The 18,439-nt window shown below is 44.1% G+C and overlaps 1 protein-coding gene across 1 annotated transcript in view; it reads right to left on the reverse strand.

The window, feature by feature from the left end:
• dnah10 (dynein axonemal heavy chain 10) overlaps positions 1-18,439 on the reverse strand; it is a 337,567-nt gene that overhangs the window by 264,532 nt on the left and 54,596 nt on the right. Inside the window, exons 10-11 of the mRNA XM_080207920.1 lie at positions 14,465-14,663; positions 3,859-4,053 (exon numbers count right to left, since the gene is read on the reverse strand). Coding sequence (XP_080064046.1) covers positions 3,859-4,053; positions 14,465-14,663 — 394 coding nt within the window. The remainder of the gene's footprint in view (positions 1-3,858; positions 4,054-14,464; positions 14,664-18,439) is intronic.

Raw genomic sequence — 18,439 nt, forward strand, 5'->3', positions numbered from 1 at the left:
TGTCAGACTTTTGAATGGATCTACCTTATAATATGCTATTCTTTCTCTATACCCTATCTGTGACTGCAACACTACATTCTGCACCCTCTCCATTCCTTCTCCCCTGTGTACTCAATGAACGGTATGTTTTGTCTGTATAGCACGCAAGGAACAATACTTCTCACTGCACCCCAATACGTGACAATAATAAATGAAATCAAATTTCCATCCCAGTCTTTCCACAAACAATTGGAAAGCCATATATTTTCTCACTATCCAATTGGATGGATGATCTCACTGAAACAGCCTTTCCTCGCAGCTGAAGGGAGTTATTTAATAAATATTAAATAACCCCCTTCAAAGAAAGTAAACACCATTGTTTTCCTTCAGTTCCCCTATGGCCTCTCTCTCAATTGTGCCTTCCAGGAGACACCAGGGCAATCCTGGAGCATTAGCAATCCATGTTAACATTGGACATTAGGGAATATCCTTCTGGATCCATTCTGGAAAATTGGCATCAAAAATCATTCATGGCACTTCAATTCACAGTGTTATATATCATCAAATTAAACCTAACTGCGCACTTAGCATTCCAAAGTGGCAACGATGCTGTCCAGCTCTCAAAATAATTAATTTCCGCACAGTCCACAAAACCAGAATTAATTCACTGGCCACAGGGAAGGTCCCAGAGGATTGGAGAATAGCCAATCATTTGTTTAAGAAATGTAGCAAGAATAATCCAGGTAATTACAGACTGGTGAGCGTTACATCAGTGGTAGGGAAATTATTGGAGGTGATTCTTTGAGACAGGATTTATTTCCACTCGGAAATAAGTGGACATATTTGTGAGAGACAACATGGTTTTGTGAAGGTGAGGTCGTCCTCAAACTTACTAATCAAACCAGTTACATTTTCTTCCAAATCATTTATATATATTACAAACAGCAAAGGTCCCAGCACTGATCCCTGAGGAATGCCACTTGTCACAGCCTTCATTCAGAAACACACCCTTCCACTGCTACCCTCTGTCTTCTTTGACAGGGTAAGAAGTCTGACAACACCAGGTTTAAGTCCAACCGATTTATTTGATAGTAAACTCACAAGCTTTCGAGGTTTCCCTCTTCGTCAGGTGAATGGAGAGTACTGGCCTCAGACAGAGCATATAACAGCACAGACGGTTTACAGTTTACTGATTAGAATGCGAATCTTTACACCTAACCTGCTATTCAAGTCTTAAAGTGGTCAACAATGAGAGTGGAAGGAGCATTAAGCACAGGTTAAAGAGATGTGTATTGTCTCCAGACAGTACAGTAAGTGAGGTTTTGCAAAGCCAGGCAAGTCATGGGGGTTACAGATAGTGCGACATGAACCCAAGATCCCTGTTGAGACCGTCCTCATGTGTACGGAACTTGGCTATCAGTCTCTGCTCAGCGACTCTGCGCTGTCGTGTGTCGTGAAGGCCACCTTGGAGAATGCTTACCTGAAGGTCAGAGGCCGAATGCCCGTGACCACTAACGTGTTCTCCAACAGGAAGGGAACAGTCTTGCCTGGTGATTGTCGAGCGATGTTCATTCATCCATTGTCGTAGCGTCTGCATGGTCTCCCCAATGTACCATGCTTCAGGGCATCCTTTCTTGCAACATATTAGGTAGATAATATTGGCCGAGTTGCAAGAGTATGTACCGTGTACCTGGTGGATGGTATTCTCACGTGTGATGATGTCATCCATGTCGATGATCCGGCATGTCTTGCAGAGGTTGCTGTGGCAGGGTTGTGTGGTATTATGGTCACTGTTCTCCAAAAGGCTGGGCAGTTTGCTACGGACAATGGTCTGTTTGAGGTTGTGCGGTTATCCGAAGGCAAGAAGTGGGGGTGTGGGGATGGCCCTGGCGAGATGTTCGTCTTCATCAATGACATGTTGAAGACTCCAGAGAAGATGTCGTAGCTTCTCCGCTCCGGGGAAGTACTGGACGGCGAAGGGTACTCTGTCCACCGTGTCCCGTGTTTGTCTTCTGAGGAGGTCGGTGCGGTTTTTCACTGTGGCGCAGCGGAACCGTCAATCGATGAGTCTAGCGCCATATCCTGTTCTTATGAGGGCATCTTTCAGCATCTGGAGGTGTCTGTCATGATCCTCCTCATCTGAGCAAATCCTGTGTATACGGAGGGCTTGTCCATAGGGGATGGCTTCTTTAACATGTTTAGGGTGGAAGCTGGAGAAATGGAGCATTGTGAGGTTGTCTGTGGGCTTGCGGTACAGTGAGATGCTGAGGTGACCATCCTTGGAGATGCGTGTGTCCAAGAATGCAACCGATTCTGGAGAATAGTCCATGGTGAGTCTGATGGTGGGATGGAACTTGTTGATATCATCATATAGTTGTTTCAGTTATTGTTCACCAGGAGTCCAAAGGAAGAAAATGTCATCGATGTATCTAGTGTATAGCATTGGTTGAAGATCCTGTACAGTGAAGAATTCTTGAAAGTTCCTGCCTGATACCATCAAAATTAGCCTTGCCCCAATTTAGAATATTAACTTTTGGGACAGACCTATCATTCTCCAGAACTATCTTAAAACCAATAGAATTATGGTCACTGGTCCCAAAGTGATCCCTCACTAACACTTCTGTCACCTGTCCTTCCTTATTTCCCAAGAGGAGGTCAAGTTTTGTCCCTTCTCTCGTTGGGCCATCCACATACTGAATGAGAAATTCCTCCTGAATACACTCAACAAATTTCTCTCTATCCACCCCTCGAATACTATGGCCGTCCCAGTCAATGTTGGGAAAATTAAAATCTCTGACTATTACTACCCTATTTTTCTTGGAGCTATCTGTAATCTCCTTACATATTTGCTCCTCAATTTCTTGCTGACTATTTGGGGGCCTAAAGCACAACCCTATCAAAGTGATTTCCTCCTTCTTATTTCTTAGTTCTACCCTTTCTTTCTGAAAGTCCCAAGATTGGGGAGCCTCAGAAATTTGATCCAACATTTAAAGGATCAATTCATCACAGGTGTTAAAAAGCTGAAAATCCAGCATCACGTGAGCGTACTTACTTTTTGTGCTATGTCTGACAATCAATCAAAACATTCGCTATATCTGTGGGATGGTGTTTAACTTGGAACAATAGAGATAGCTAGCTGTTAATGATTATACTGTGTCATCTTTAAGTTTTGTAATTGATAAAGGTTATGCTAAGTTTTTGTTATATTTTAACTGTGTTCTTAAATAAACTTTGTTTGATAAAAGCTTCCTAGTGGGTCACTTGAATCATACCTGGAATGAAACAATGTATGCTTACCTATATCAAAATCAAATGTGAAATTTAGAGTCTAGGCTTATTTCATAAAACACCTTGGAGTTTCTGGCCAGGGAATTGGGCAGAAGTTGAGAAACTGGACTTGGTACTCAAGATTAGCCATGAACAAATCGAATGGTACAGCAGGTTCAACAACAGGCCATGCGGTTTACACCTGATCCCAATTCTTGCTTCTTGACAAGGGGCGCAAAAAAAGCATGGAGATTACATGTTTTTGAAGACAAATTTTTAAATATGAACAAACAAATTAAAAGCAGGAGTAGGCCACTTAGCCCCTCAAGCCTGTTCCATCTTTTAATAAGATCATAGCTGACCTGATTGTAACCTCAATCCCAGGTTCCTGCCTCCCCCCATAATCTTTCATCCCCTTTCTTTATCAAGAACCTAACTTGTTCTGAATTTAAAATATTAAAAGATTCTGCTTCTATCATGTTTTGAGAGAGTTCAAAAGATTCACAATCCTTTTTGAGAAATCTGAAATATCAATGCCTTAATAGGAAACAGATTTTACAATAAATATATCAGGAGATTCAACCATTAAAGGAATTTCTCATGTTACCATACCTGAACCTGAGTATCAAAATCCTCCATAATGACCTTCCACATTTGGGAATGACGAACGTTAAACAAATCGAAGGATAATTCCATAATTGGCAGAACCAAATCATTAACCCTTTTAACTACATCATCAATTCTCTTAGGGTCTCCAGTTACAGCCTTCAGTTCTGGCCCAAAGATGTTGTAAAATTCTTCTCGTATCTGGGGAATTTACAAGATCAAAACAGGACTTTCTTTATTTAGTTTATGTTGCTCTGATGGTTATAACGATTAACTAAAGTATACAGTTTTTCACGACAATCAATCAAAACATTCACTTATTACTTAGCCAATGAGAATGACCATTAATCATTCCAAATGTAAAAAGATGTACAAAAGGGCACTGGAAATTCTGGGCTGAACCCACGGCCCATCACTCTGCGGAGTAGAAGGATGGAACACTGAATTTTGCAACTGAGTTTAGTAAATATACAAAGTTTGGGCATTATACTATTAACCTCCTTAGGGGAAACCTATTTACCATCTTGTATCAATAATAAACCTGCACACATTTCCTGTCTGTTCAACTTGAATTCTTGTCTTACTTAAGTCATGCTTTTTGTGTTAACTTCTTTACATTATAATTCTTGGAATATGAATTTCTGGGCACTAAGAGAATCAGTGATCTGGCAATAGATCAGGGCAATGAAGTTAATGTTGAGGATCAGCCATGATTTTATTAGATAGCAAATAGGTTGAGGGACGATATGAACTATGCCTGCACAACACAGTGGTACAGTGGTTAGCAATGCTGTTTCTCAGACCCAGGGACCTGAGTTCAATTCCTGACTTGGGTGTTTGTCTGTGCGGAGACTGCACATTCTTTCCTTGTCTGCATGGATTTCCTACAGGTGCTCCGGTTTCCTCCCACTGTCCAAAAAATTTACTGGTTCGGTGCATGGGCCATGCAAAATTCTCTCTCAGTGTATCTGAACAGGCACCGGAATGTGGCAACTAAGGGATTTTCATAGTAGCTTCATTGCAGAATTAATGTAAGCCTACTTGTGACATTCATAATTCAATTTAAAACTTATTTTTTACACTGATTTTAACTTTTAAATTTTATAATTTCTTGTAAATTTGTTTTATTGTTGCTCTCCAGAATTTCCCATCTCCTGTTTATTCTGGCAAGACTGTAGCAATTCACTGGCCTCTGATTAAGTTTCACCCAATTGCCTGGATTCCAATTGTGTATTTTTTTTGTTTTACCTGTAGGCTATTCTCGGCCATTAACTCATCTCCAATTTCAGCTTTTAAAGCACCAACCCATCCTGAGAGCGTTGAAAATCTCTCAAACTCGCGGTAACTACAACTGCAACAGTTGTTTAGCCACTCTAATAAATTGTTGCAACACTTTGCTGTTTCTAAATAAGGTCAGTTCAGTAAGATAAGAGATCTGAGAAGGCAACCATGGATTGATGTTCCTAGGTTTACAAGTGAGGCAAATGATCTGTAAGACATTTTATGTTTTCAGTAGATGCTAACATGACCACAGGAGCAGCACTGAAGAATAAGCCAAGGTTATCATAGAAATCTACAGCATAGAAGGAGACCATTTGGCCCATTATGCTGTCTGTGCTAACTCTTTGCAAGAACAACTCCAGGGTTAGCACTGCTGCCTCACAGCTCCAGAGACCTGGTTTTGATTCCCAGCTTGGGTCACTGTCTGTGTGGAATCCGCACATTCCCCTGTGTCTGCGTGGGTTTTGTCTGGGTGCTCTGGTTTCCTCCCATAGTCTAAAAGATGTGCTGGTTAGGTGCACTGGCCATGTAAATTCTCCCACAGCGTTACCCGAACAGGCGCCACAGTGCGGCGACTAGAGTATTTTCACAGAAACTTCATTGCACTGTTAATGTAAACCTTACTTTGGTGACTAGTGGAGTGCCCCAGGGGTCGATGCTGGGGCCTCAGCTATTTACCACTTATATAGATGATCTGGAGAAGGGACCGAGTGTATGGTGTCGAAATTTGCTGATGACACCAAGATTGGTGGAACGGCAAATTGTGCGGAGGGTGTGGAGAGCCTGCAGAAGGATCTAGATAGGCTGGACGAATGGGCCAGGAAATGGCAAATGGAATTTAATGTTGGCAAGTGTGAAGTTGTCCACTTTGGTAGGAAGAATGGTAGGAAGGACTATTACTTACATGGCGAAAAACTGCAGCAGACGACGGTGCAGAGGGACCGCGGGGTCCTTGTGCATGAGTCGCAAAAACCCAGCCTGCAGGTGCAGCAGGTGGTCAGGAAGGCGAATGGGATGCTGGCCTTCATAGCGAGGGGGATTGAATATAAAAGTAGGGAGGTCTTGCTGCAGCTGTATAGGGCACTGGTGAGGCCACAGCTGGAGTACTGTGTGCAGTTTTGGTCGCCGCGCTTACGCAAGGATATCTTGGCCTTGGAGGGAGTGCAGAGGAGGTTTACTAGGTTGATACCGGAGTTGAGGGGGTTGAACTATGTGGAGAGGCTGAATAAACTAGGCTTGTACTCGTTAGAGTTTAGAAGAATGAGGGGAGATCTCATTGAGACGTATAAGATGATGAATGGGATGGATAGGATAGAGGTGGAGAGGCTCTTCCCGCTCAGAAAGGACAGTAGGACTAGAGGGCACAGCCTTAAGATAAAGGGGGGACGGTTTAGAACGGAGTTGAGGAGGAACTTTTTCACTCAAAGGGTGGTGAATCTCTGGAATTCTCTGCCTGTTGAAGTGGTGGAGGCTGCCTCGCTAAGTATATTTAAGATGTGGGTTGATAGGTTTTTGATAGGCAAGGGGATTAAGGGTTATGGGGAGAGGGCAGGAAAGTGGAACTGAGACACGACAGATCAGCCATGATCTTATTGAATGGCGGGGCAGGCTTGAAGGGCTAAATGGCCTACTCCTGCTCTTATTTCTTATATTCTTATGTTCTTGTGACACTGAAGTACAATATTAAAAGAGGAAGCTTGAAATTTTGCAGCATTGCAAGTTTAGGATTCTGAAGGCCTGGACAACTATGTTGGAATGAAAAGAATCATAGGTGGGGAGATGCACAAGAAGTTGGAGGCAGTGAATCAGAGAGCACTTGAGAGGCAAAAACAGAAATTATTCATATTCTGAAAAAGCTCACTCAATAAAGGAAAGGATACAACATTATCTAAACAACCTTACCTAGTGCAACAACCCCCTCCAGAATTCTTAAAATAGAAACAAAATACTGATGGGGCTGCAAATTTGGAATAAAAAGAGAAAATGCTGGAAAAGCTCAGCAAGTCTGGCAGCACCTATAGAGACAGAAGAATAGTGAATGTTTTGAGTCTGTCTGACTCTTCCCCAGAGTTAGAGAGGGGGAGATATGTGATGGATTATACATTGCATGGGAGGGGTGGTGGTGGTGGTGGGGGGGTGGAGGAGTGGAGGAGAATAGGTCAGTGATAGGAGAGATTGCCACAAAGGTGTGTAGATCACGAGGCAGATGGTAATGTTTATGGCAGTGGGAAGGGCTAGGGAAGGTGCTGATAGCAGCATAAAGGTGTGGGGCAGAATTCTCTATTTTCACTCTTACTGCTCCCAGCGGGGTAAAAACAGGAGTGGTTCCCGGTGTTGCAGCGCTTGAGACAAGGTGTCCACCCTACTACAATGGCCAACCCATCCCAGTTGAAACACGTGGATAATAAGAACATAAAAACTAGGAGTAGGCATCTGGCCCCTTGAGGCTGCTCCACCATTCAATAAGATCATGGCTGATCTTTTCACAGACTCAGCTCCACTTACCCACCCGCTCACCATAACCCTTAATTCCTTTACTGCTCAAAAACTTATCTATCTTTGCCTTAAAAACATTCAATGAGGGAGCCTCAACTGCTTCACTGGGCAGGGAATTCCAAAGATTCACAACCCTTTGGGTGAAGAAGTTCCTCCTCAACTCAGTCCTAAATCTGCTTTCCCTTACTTTGAGGCTACGCCCCCTAGTTCCGCTTTCACCCATTAGTGGAAACAACTTCCCTGCTTCTCTCTTAACTATTCCCTTTATAATCTTACGTTTTTATAAGATCTCCCCTCATTCTTCTGAATTCCAATGAGTATAGCCCCAGCCTATTCAATCTCTCCTCATAAGCCAATCCTCTCGACTCCAGAATCAACCTAGTGAATCTCCTCTGCACCCCCTCCAGTGCCAGTATATCCTTTCTCAAGTTAGGAGACTATAACTGTACACAGTACTCCAGGTGCTTCACCAGCACCTTATCCAGCTGCAACATAATCTCATTGTTTTTAAACTCCATCCTGCTAGCAATGAAGGACAAAATTCCATTTACCTTCTTAATTACCTGCTGCACCTGCACAAGGTCACTCAGGTCCCCCTGCACGGCAATATGCTGCAATTTTTTACCATTTAAATAATAGTCCATTTTGCTGTTATTCCTACCAAAATGGATGACCTCACATTTACTCCAACCCCCGCAGCAATACATTCACTGGAGTCAGGAATCACTTCCAGGACTAATGAGCGGGAGCAGAACATCAGCACTCCCTGCATTCTGCACATTCACTACAGCAATGAAGATAGCAGGAAAAGCAGCCGCAAGATTTCTTAATGCTGATATGGACTGAATGCCGGATGCTGTTGAGGAGGAAGGCTACCCTGTTCCCTGGGGCTGGCAGGAGACTTCCTGCCAATGCTGTAGCGACAGCCTGGGAGGTAGCGTCCAAGGCAGTCCGCAGTAACAACATGATCAGAAGGAATGCTGTTCAATGCTGGAAAAAGCTTAATGACTCCTTCGAGCTGTAAGGGTGAGGACTAACCTGTCCTCCCCTGGCATCATTCTTGTACCCAACTCTGTCATCTAACAATCTACATCTCTAGTCTTCAAGCAGAATCCACCAGCATCTCCCTCAGAGCCTGCAACTTCTCCCCCGCCACTGATCCCCAAAGGCTTGCCCTGATCCCACAAATGCCTCCAGTGCCAAGTTCCCATAGCTACCTGATCATCTCAAAATATCCTCTTTGTGTCCCCCAGGGCAAGACCTCACATAACAGGTGGGAGCGAGGGAAGAGGGGAGGATGCATACCAGAGCTGCAGCTCCTCACACCATTTGAGGAGGGGGTACTGAAAACCGAGGGGGTGGGGGTGCTGGAGTGGACAGTGCCTGAGTGCAAGGTTGGGATGGTCCAAGCAAGTCAGAGTCCAAAAAATCTTTATTAAGGCAACCTACCAAGTAAGTCTATCAATTGCTGTACAGATACACTCACCTCAGTGAGATATATTAGTGTTCAGGCTTCCAGGGCACTGGCTGGTGAGCACCACACAGCAGCTGCTAGCTGCACACTGAATGGAGTTAGGAATTTCTAGGCAAGCCAACATTCAGAGGACTGCTGGATCCCAGGAACAAGCTGACTCAAAGACAGATGTTGATCCTCTGGAAGAGCTCATCCTATCATTGCTGTCGATGCAAAAGCAAAGCCTGGCTAAACAGAAGGGGTGTCCACAACATTCCAGCAAGTGCAAAGCCAACCGGAGGATTCCAGAAGTCTGATCTCACTGGAGAAGGGGCTGGAAATGCATGGTACCCAGACCGACACTGAAATACGTTGGCTGCAGTGCAGAGCCTGGGGCAAGAAATCCGAGCAATGTTTAGTTCAAACTTTGGCTCATTCAGTTCTGTCCATTACTGAGAGCCAAGACAGCAGGTGCCAGTATCACACAGACATCACAAGGCGCATATAAACATTGCTGCAGCACTCCAGAGTTTGGTCCAGTCACACAGGACCATGGCTGAGGGTATTGACTGCTTGGCTCAGATACAGGGAACCATGTCAGACAATATCGCTAAGACTGTGGCGGGCCTCCAGGACTGGCATCACCAGATGAAATTGTGGCATCTGGAGTTCATTTCAGCCACTCATGGAGTGACCGCGGGCCATTGAGCACCCCAAAGGAGGAGGAAGCACTGGCGCCCAGCCCGGGCCTTACATCAGGGAGACTCTGAACCCCCCCACTTTGGGCACTGATGTGTCTAATGGAGAGTGGGAAGAATAGAGTGACATGGAGACACCTGCGACACCCAAAAGTTGGCCAGGCCCTTCCAGGTCGAGCCCCTCCAGAGGTCACTCACCAACAGCATCGCAGGCCAGAAGGCATGGAAAGTAGAAGATTACCTCCACTTCCAATGTGTCCTTCTAGGGAGAGCAGAGGCCACCTTGGATGAGGAAGTTGCAGAAGCAATGAGTTGGAAAGGGTGAAATTTCAAGTGTTAGTTATGGAGAGGGCGGGGGTGGTGGGGCAGCAAATTTTACTGTTGAAAGCTGTTTCACTTTTAGCCCAAGTACCATGCTGATTTGTGCAATCTCCCTCAGCAGTGGGGGATGGTGAAATGGAGATGGGTGACTCTTCTGTCTCCAGCTTGGACCCGATCCTTCCACTGGTCCTACAGACATGCTCAAGTAGGGGGTCCTGAGAGCCAGAGTTAGACATCCTGATTGATGATTAAACCACTCTATCAGCCAAACTCCCTCCCTTCTCCTAAAGGCCCATGGCCTGTTGGATTAACGGTGGCCCAGGTGAAAGTGCCCCCAACACACTTTCAAGAAGGAGAAAGGAAGTCAATGGAAAATCTTGAGAAAGACAGATATCTCGTTATCATGAGGATCTCTACAGCTTTCTTCACATCGAGGCAGCACAGCGGTACAGTGGTTAGCACTGCTGCCTTACAGCGCCAGGAACCTGGGTTTAATTCCGGCCTCGGGTCCTGAACAGGCGCCGGAGTGTGACAATTAGGGGATTTTCACAGTAACTTCATTGCAGTGTTAATGTCAACTTACATGTGACACTAATAAATAAACTAAAAAGAACTCGTTATCCTTTTGCCTTATCTGCGAATTGGCTGACACTGCCAACCCAGGTCCATCACCCTGGTCTGATGCAGAAACATAGAAACGTAGAAGATAGGAGCAGGAAGAGGCCATTTGGCCCTTCGAGCCTGCTCCACCATTCATCACAATCATGTCTGATCATCCAACTCAATAGCCTAATCCTGCTTTTTCCCCATAACCTTTGATCCCATTCGCTCCAAGTGCTATATCCAACCTCCTTCTGAATACATTCAATGTTTTGGCATTAACTACTTCCTGTAGTAATGAATTCCACAGGCTCATCACTCTTTAGGTAAAGAAATGTTTCCTCACCTCAAGGTCTACGGAGACCTTGGACGGAGGAGAGGGGACCACACATCATAGGTTGGAGAAAAACATTGAGAGGAAGGATGGGAAAGGACAGAGCAAGGAAAGGTCTGAGGATAAGGGGGTGGGGGCTGAGCTGCCAGATATAATTCCCTCTAGGCAGCGAATCTGAAGCCTATGAGGGCCTCCATGGTTCTCCAGCTCTCAAGCACCCTGGCTGCCCCATGTCCAACTTCCCCTGGGCCTTCCTCCGCAGCAGCAGCTTCTTGGTCTTCATCCTCCTGTTCCTCCTCAGAGACCACCTGTTCTTCCTCCCCCACCACCATGCTGTCCTGCTCCCGGGCAAGGTTGCAAAGCACACAACAAGCCACAATGATCTTTCTGACCCTCTCAGGGTTGTGTTGAAACGCCCGGCAAAAGTGGTCCAAACAGCGGAACCGCGTCTTTAGAAAGCCGAATGCACTACTCAATGATGCTCCTGGTGATAGAGTGGGCCTCATTGCAATGGTTCCCCACCTCGGTCTGTGGCCTTCATTCAGGCATCAGACCCTAGTGGGTACCCCTCGTCCCCTACTAGCCAGCCCTCAGCCAAGAGTGACCCTTGAAGGAGCCGAGTAAATCCAAGTTTGCCAGAATGTAACTGCCATGCATGCTCCCAGGATAATGTGCACAATGTTCATCTGGTGGTTGCAAAGCAGCTGTATGTTTAGGTGGTGAAATTATTTCCTGTTAATGAAGGGCACTCCATAATGAGTCAGCGCTTTAAGGGCAATATGGGTGCCATCGATCGCCCCCTGCATTTGGCGCGTCCTGATGGTGGTATGGAATCCTACAGCCCAGGCATCCTGGTTAGCCTGGTCCAACTTGAATGAGATATATTACACTGCCCGGTCATTCAAGACATCTTTGACCTGGCAGAAGTGGTGCCCTTGAGGACTCTTGATGACTGTGGCAACTGGCAGCTGAATGCGTGGACCAAGTGTTTATTTTGTACAGCCAAGTGTCTTCTAATGAAGAGGCTGCAATGATGCCACAGCCAGTAAGAGCATGGTGGCACAGTGGCATAATCATTAGCACTGCTGCCTCACAGCAGTGGCAGGGCAATCAAGATCGGAGAATTCTGGCCACCCTCTTAGTTCACTGTGCTTACTGGAATGCTGCAATGAAGTCCAGTAATTGTATTTGGTCTGGCAAAGTTTCTGAACTAGTTGGTCTCAGGATGTTTTCTATTGAAATTAAGGTCAGCAGGAGGTGGCTTCATAACCAAAGTTGAGAGGATTGGCTTATGAGTAGAGACTGAGTAGACTGGGGCTATATTCATTGGAATTCAGAAGAATGAGGGGAGATCTTATAGCGGTGTTTTCCCATCCTGCTCCAGTGAACCAACATTTGGCTGGCCGCCAAATTCTCCAACTTTGCTGCAATGGAACCGGGGGGGGGGGGGGGGGGGTAAATGGCAGGTACGATCATACCCATAAACCCTCACCTGCTGATAGCTATTATAAAATTAGGCTAATTACAGGTCTGGAGGAATGGCAGTGCCCATCAATCTCTCACATCCCTGTGGACGGAGCAAGAACCTTGACAGGGAAGAGATCTTTCAGACTTTCAGAAGTCAGTGTTCCTTATCTGGGCACTGGAATGTAAAGAACATGCTGAGGTATGATGAGGCCCAAAATGACCAATTCCATTATTCTGCCTGCATTTGATTGGCCTAATTGAATGATGCAATTGGGGTTTCTGATCAATTCATTGGCTGGATGACAAAGAACCTTCCAGAAGCAAGTGGAGAATTGTGGATAAAGTTTTTGTTTGCCAGTGATAACTTGAAGGGACCAACCATCGCAAGAAGATGTGTGTCCTAAAGGATGCTTCATAGAAGTAGAAGAAGAAGAAGATAGATTCTACATCGAGAATATTTCTTGGCCAAGGTTTTCCTAAACTCAACAGTATCTATTTTCAATTAAATAGTTAAAGTTGATGTTCAGTTAAAGTTAAGGTGCAGTTTAAGAGTTAAAGTTCAGTAAAGAGTTAATGAGTTGCAAGTATTTGTATGAGTTGGTACTAGAAGTGTTAAATAGAAAATAATTGAATTACTGTCTGTTTATCTCATCAAACTGGAATGCTTGGACGATGTCTAAATTAAAGCTGTATAACTCTCGGACAGCTTAGAACAGCAAGTGTAGAATTTACAGCCTATCTGAGTAAGAAAGTATTGAAAATACTTGAAAGAAGTAATATTGAAAATATTGAAAGAAACTTACAGCTCGTGACAGTATAAATATCTGAGAATCTAAACAGAAACTTGTGCAATAATTACACTCTAATTGAGTCAGGTTGTGCCTATTTGATTCTTCTGAACTTTGCAACATTGAGTAGGTTGATAATATGTCACTCATTACATGTCATCATCTTCCTTATAAAATATGAGTAACACTGAAAGAGATGTATTTTAAATATTATTTTATGGGAGGCGGGCATCACTTGCTCGGCCCATCTCTAATTCAGGGGGCAGTTAAGAATCAACCATGTCGCTGTAGCTCTGATGTCACATGTAGATCAGACCAGGTGAGGATAGTAAATTTCCTTCCCTAAAGGAAATTAGTGAAATTAGTTTTTACGACAGTGGTTTCATGGTCATCATTAGATTTTCAATGCCAGATTTTTTATTGCATTAAAATTTCATCATTGGCTGTGGTAGGTTTCAAACCCAATCCCCTGAACATTCGACAAAAACTTGGTGGGCCAAAGGGCCTGTTCCTGTACTGTTCTTTGTGTTTGACATTACCTTGAGTCTCTGGATTACCAGTCCAGTGACAATACCACTACACCACCACCTCTCCTGAAATTGATGAGTAATGCATCACAAATCCAGATTTGGCTGTATCCAGTTAACATTTCGATTATAAATTCCTATGTCCACATTTAAGATCGGAGACTATCTTTGGGAACCTGTCACATTACACTCTCCTACAAGTGAAGATAGTGTCAGGAGAACTACAAGGGTAAATGCAAGGGGTTATGAGGATAGGGCCTGGGTGGACTGTGATCAGTGCAGACTTGATGGGCCGAATGGCCTCCTTCTGCACTGTAGGGATTCTATGATATATAATCACCATTATAAATGATAATCACAGAGATTTATAATGAAAGTATGGACAGAATGTATAAGTTGAAATGGGAGCTGAATTATGCCTGCACAACCTAGTCCCAGCATCCAACCCTCTAGTCTCATTGTACCTGAAAACTGCACTTTATCTAGACTTCAAGTGTAGCATTACATGGAATCTACTACAATCGTCTACTGAAGAAAAAGAGCAATAAACATCATTACTTTTTTTAAAAAGGATATTTCTTAAGTTCAAATCAAGTTCATCTGAAAAAGAAAATGCTCAGAGTATTATTTCCTTTCATTTGTCATACCTGTAAGATCTCATGAATGTTTTGACAGATGGTAATCATGTAATCAGTGTTCTCAAACAGTCTTTTCCGATCAAATTCCCAGCGTTGATCTCTTCCTGAAGCTTCGATTTTAGCACGGATATCGAAGTAAGAGTCCTTCCACACTTGGAGGGTACGTATGGCTTCTAAAACATTTTGTTTCGATGCTGTTGAGTTAGCCCTTACAGATAAATAAAGCAAGATATTTGGAGAGTTAGTAAAGTTCTTTAACAGAACAAAAAGGAAAGGGAGGGGTAGTTTATTCCTGTTGACTTTTACGTGTTTGAAAGTTACATCCACCACAGACTGATGAGACTGTTGTACCCACTAGGCACCTGGGCTAGAAAGAACAATCATGCCCTGGTGTCTCTCCTGTTTCTGGGCCCCTTATCTCCTTCCACCCCATCCCCCACCCACATCCTTCATGGATAATAGGGAACCATAGTCACACTGGGGATAAACTGCTACATACAGGTTTAAGGTTTAAGAACATTTCTTGGCTTTTGTACTCTCTGGCTCTACTTGTAAAGCCCAAAGAGCTCAGGTTTCAGCATGGTACTGTTTTATTTGACAATTACACACAACTTGGTCAGTCCATGAAACACCACCACTAGCAAGTTTCCCCCTAAGTCACACGCTTGAAACTACATCACCTTTCCTTCACTATCATTGGATCAACATTTCGGAGTTCCTTTCCTAACAGCCCTGTGGGTGTATCTACACCACTTGGACTGCAGGGGTTCGAGAAGGCATCTCACCACAACATTCTCACGAGCAATTAGGGATGGGCAATAAATGTTGGCCTTGGCAGTGATACTCTCATCCCGTGAAGGAATTTAGCTTCATAAGCACCGGAAACAACAAACCCAGGTACAAATGACAATATGTTGAACTAACAGGAGCATGTTCAATAGGTGTATGTGTTTCACTTCCAAGTCTGAGAATGGCTAAACTGTCTAGTAGCCTTGGTGAAGACACTGAGAGAAAGCCTTGTGTGGGAGAAGACTTCAAAACGTTCCAGTGAGACCAGGCAGCTCACTACAAGCAATTGGAGGTGGGTTTAGTGAGAAATTCGCAGAAATTGTATTGGATGACATTTGTCACATGGTTTCAGACAGTGGTGTTTCTGATTGCATTTCACCTATTGGTTACATGGACTGTATACTACTCAGAACATCCCTATAAATCTGTATGTATCTATGAAGGTATAATGGGAGCGAAGTGTAATACAGATCATATTCTTTTTCGATTAACAAATGTTTTATTCTTTTATTTAAAGTTAATTGGCACACCTGTCACTATGTGTTCACAACTTAAACAAAAAATAAGGTATAATCCATTGAGCCAGGGGTCCAATAGGAACATCAGCTGGGATCACAGCAGGACAGAGGTTATGCTTCAGTTAAACAGACCACTAGTTAGAGCACACCTGTGTACTGTGTACAGTATTGATCTCCTTATTTAAGGAAGGATGTAAATGTGTTAGACGAAGTTTAGAGCATCGTTACTACACTAATACCTGAAATGGGCAGGTTGTCCTGTGAGGAAAGGTTGGATAGGCTATGCTTGTATCCGTTGGAGTTAGAAGTAAAAAAGATCCAGAGAGGTCTTGACAGGGTGGATGTGAGAGGACGTTTCTTTTCATGGGAGAATCTAGAACTAGGGGTCACTGATTAAACATAAGGGGGTCACTCATTTAAGACAGATGAAAAATTCTTTCTCTCAGAGGCTGTGAGACACTGGAACTCTCTTACTCACTGGAAGCAGAGTCTTGTATTCTTAAGGCAAAGGTACATAGATTTTTGATAAGCAAGGAGGATAGACTGGTGTTTACAATCTAACTAGCTATGATCTTACTGAATGGTGGAGCAGGCTAGAGGGACAGGGGTGTCTAGTCCTGCTCCTAATTCGTATGAATTTTCATTACTGCTCATCTCTCCCAACAGTCTTCCAAACAGCAGCATAAACAGACTCCGTCCGTTCACATGGTCAAATGCTTCAGTGTAACTGATGTATGTACAATATAACGATCTCCTGTGTTCACAGCATGTCTTGGAGCTGCCAGACTGAGAAGAGTGTGTCAATTGTAAATCTTCCAGTTCAAAGCCACTGAAGTTGGTGGCAGATGAGTTCAGCCAGGATCTGCACTCTGGCAAGTGCAACATGGGCAAAAACTTTTGGGATGATGAGCAACAGGGGTATGCCTCGATAATTGTTACAATGGCCGTTGTTCTCGTAACATCACAATCTTTGCTTGATGCATATCCTAGGGTTATGAACTATTGTAATTATAATTATGAATTATTGAACAAGATGGACAGATATCCACTGAAGATTAGGAGAATGAGAATCCTATTAATACAGTAGATATGGGGATGTTCCCCTTGTGGGTCTAGACCTAGGCACACAGTTTACAAATAGGACTCTCCATTTTAAACAAAGATTCTGAGAATTTTTTTCTCTCTCAGGGAGTCGTTGATTTTTGTCTCCTTCAATGTTGCTAGCACAGAAGAAGTAATGCCCGGTGTGCTGGGCCCAGCCGCCCCATTGGGCCCGGTGTGCTGGGCCCAGCCGCCCCATTGGGCCCGGTGTGCTGGGCCCAGCCACCCCATTGGGCCCGGTGTACTGGGTCCAGCCGTCCCATTGGTGTCATAGGCCTTGAGTTTCCTGACAAAAGGCATAATGGATTTTTCTCACCAGAGAAGATTCTTGACTTAGAGAGGTTGTCCGAAGGGAGAGATGGAGAAAAAAATCTCCTCGTGGCCAATGCAGTAATTCAGCCAAATATCAGTTTCCCATCAGCAACACCCTTTATTGTGCACCAAAGGAAAGGGCCGCAGCTGTGGCTTACACTCAGGTCAATTTCACCTCGGGAACTACAACACTGGTGCAGGTAGAATCACAGGTTTAAAAACACTTACTGACCGCTTTCCACTGGGTGAGCCTCCACTCACTCAATAAAGCAGTTCGTACTCCACAAAGCCCACAGGAAGATCTACTGATGATCCCCCGTGGCCTTCATAACCCAGGGAAGAATCCAGAGAAAATGTGTGAGCATGGTATAGGTTTAGCTGTAAGAAATTCCTTACCCTTGATGAAAGAACTATCATAACGGTTCAGAATGTGTTCTCTCCCTTTGCCTTTCAACTCAAATACAGCCAATTAACCTCGTTAGTGTCTATGTTCCAAAGCAGTGATCCACTACAGAAGCAAGAGATCAGTTCTATCAGGAACTTGACAGTGCTTTAAACAGAATCCTTAAGTCAGAACATCTATGCCTACTGGAGGATTTCAACACAAGAGGGGTACAGAACATGAGGCACAGACTGCCCTGTTGCTTCAAGCATCATCACCTGGGAAAGATAAATGCGAACTCGACAGAGAGCACCTAAGCTTTGCTGCTACCACAAGCTTTGTGTAACTAACACCTTCTTTCAGAAATATCGATGTCCGTCGATGTCCTGGACACATCCAAGATCAGGGCATTAGCACCAACTGGAACTGATCAGCATTCTCAACACAAACAATGCAGACTGTGATTCAGATCAATCCTTGGTTTCCACAGGGTTAGGAACCCTTGAAAGTAAAAGTATTCAAAGTAAAAATGCCTTCCTTGAATCAACATCAGCCATATTGCCTCTTGAGATAAGACCATGCAAGATCAACCACGGTCTTATTGAATGGTGGAGCAAGCTCGAGGGGCCAGATGGCCTACCCCTGCTCCGAGTTCTTATAAAAAGCAATTGTTTCATGACTCGGTTGAACAGAAGTTCCACATAGAGTGTGGAAGTGAATGGAACATATTTCAGGGCACCATCTATAACATCATAATGTCAACACATGGGATGCAAGTGTGGAAAATGCTGACTGGCTCAAGGAACATCACTGTGATGGAAGCTGTCATTGAATCCAAACAGTCCATTCCCATTAGTTACAAGAAAGACGGCAAGATCAACA

Source organism: Carcharhinus amblyrhynchos, chromosome 20 (assembly GCF_965287045.1).
Source record: "Carcharhinus amblyrhynchos chromosome 20, sCarAmb.v2.hapA, whole genome shotgun sequence".
NCBI classification, from domain to species: Eukaryota; Metazoa; Chordata; class Chondrichthyes; order Carcharhiniformes; family Carcharhinidae; genus Carcharhinus; species Carcharhinus amblyrhynchos.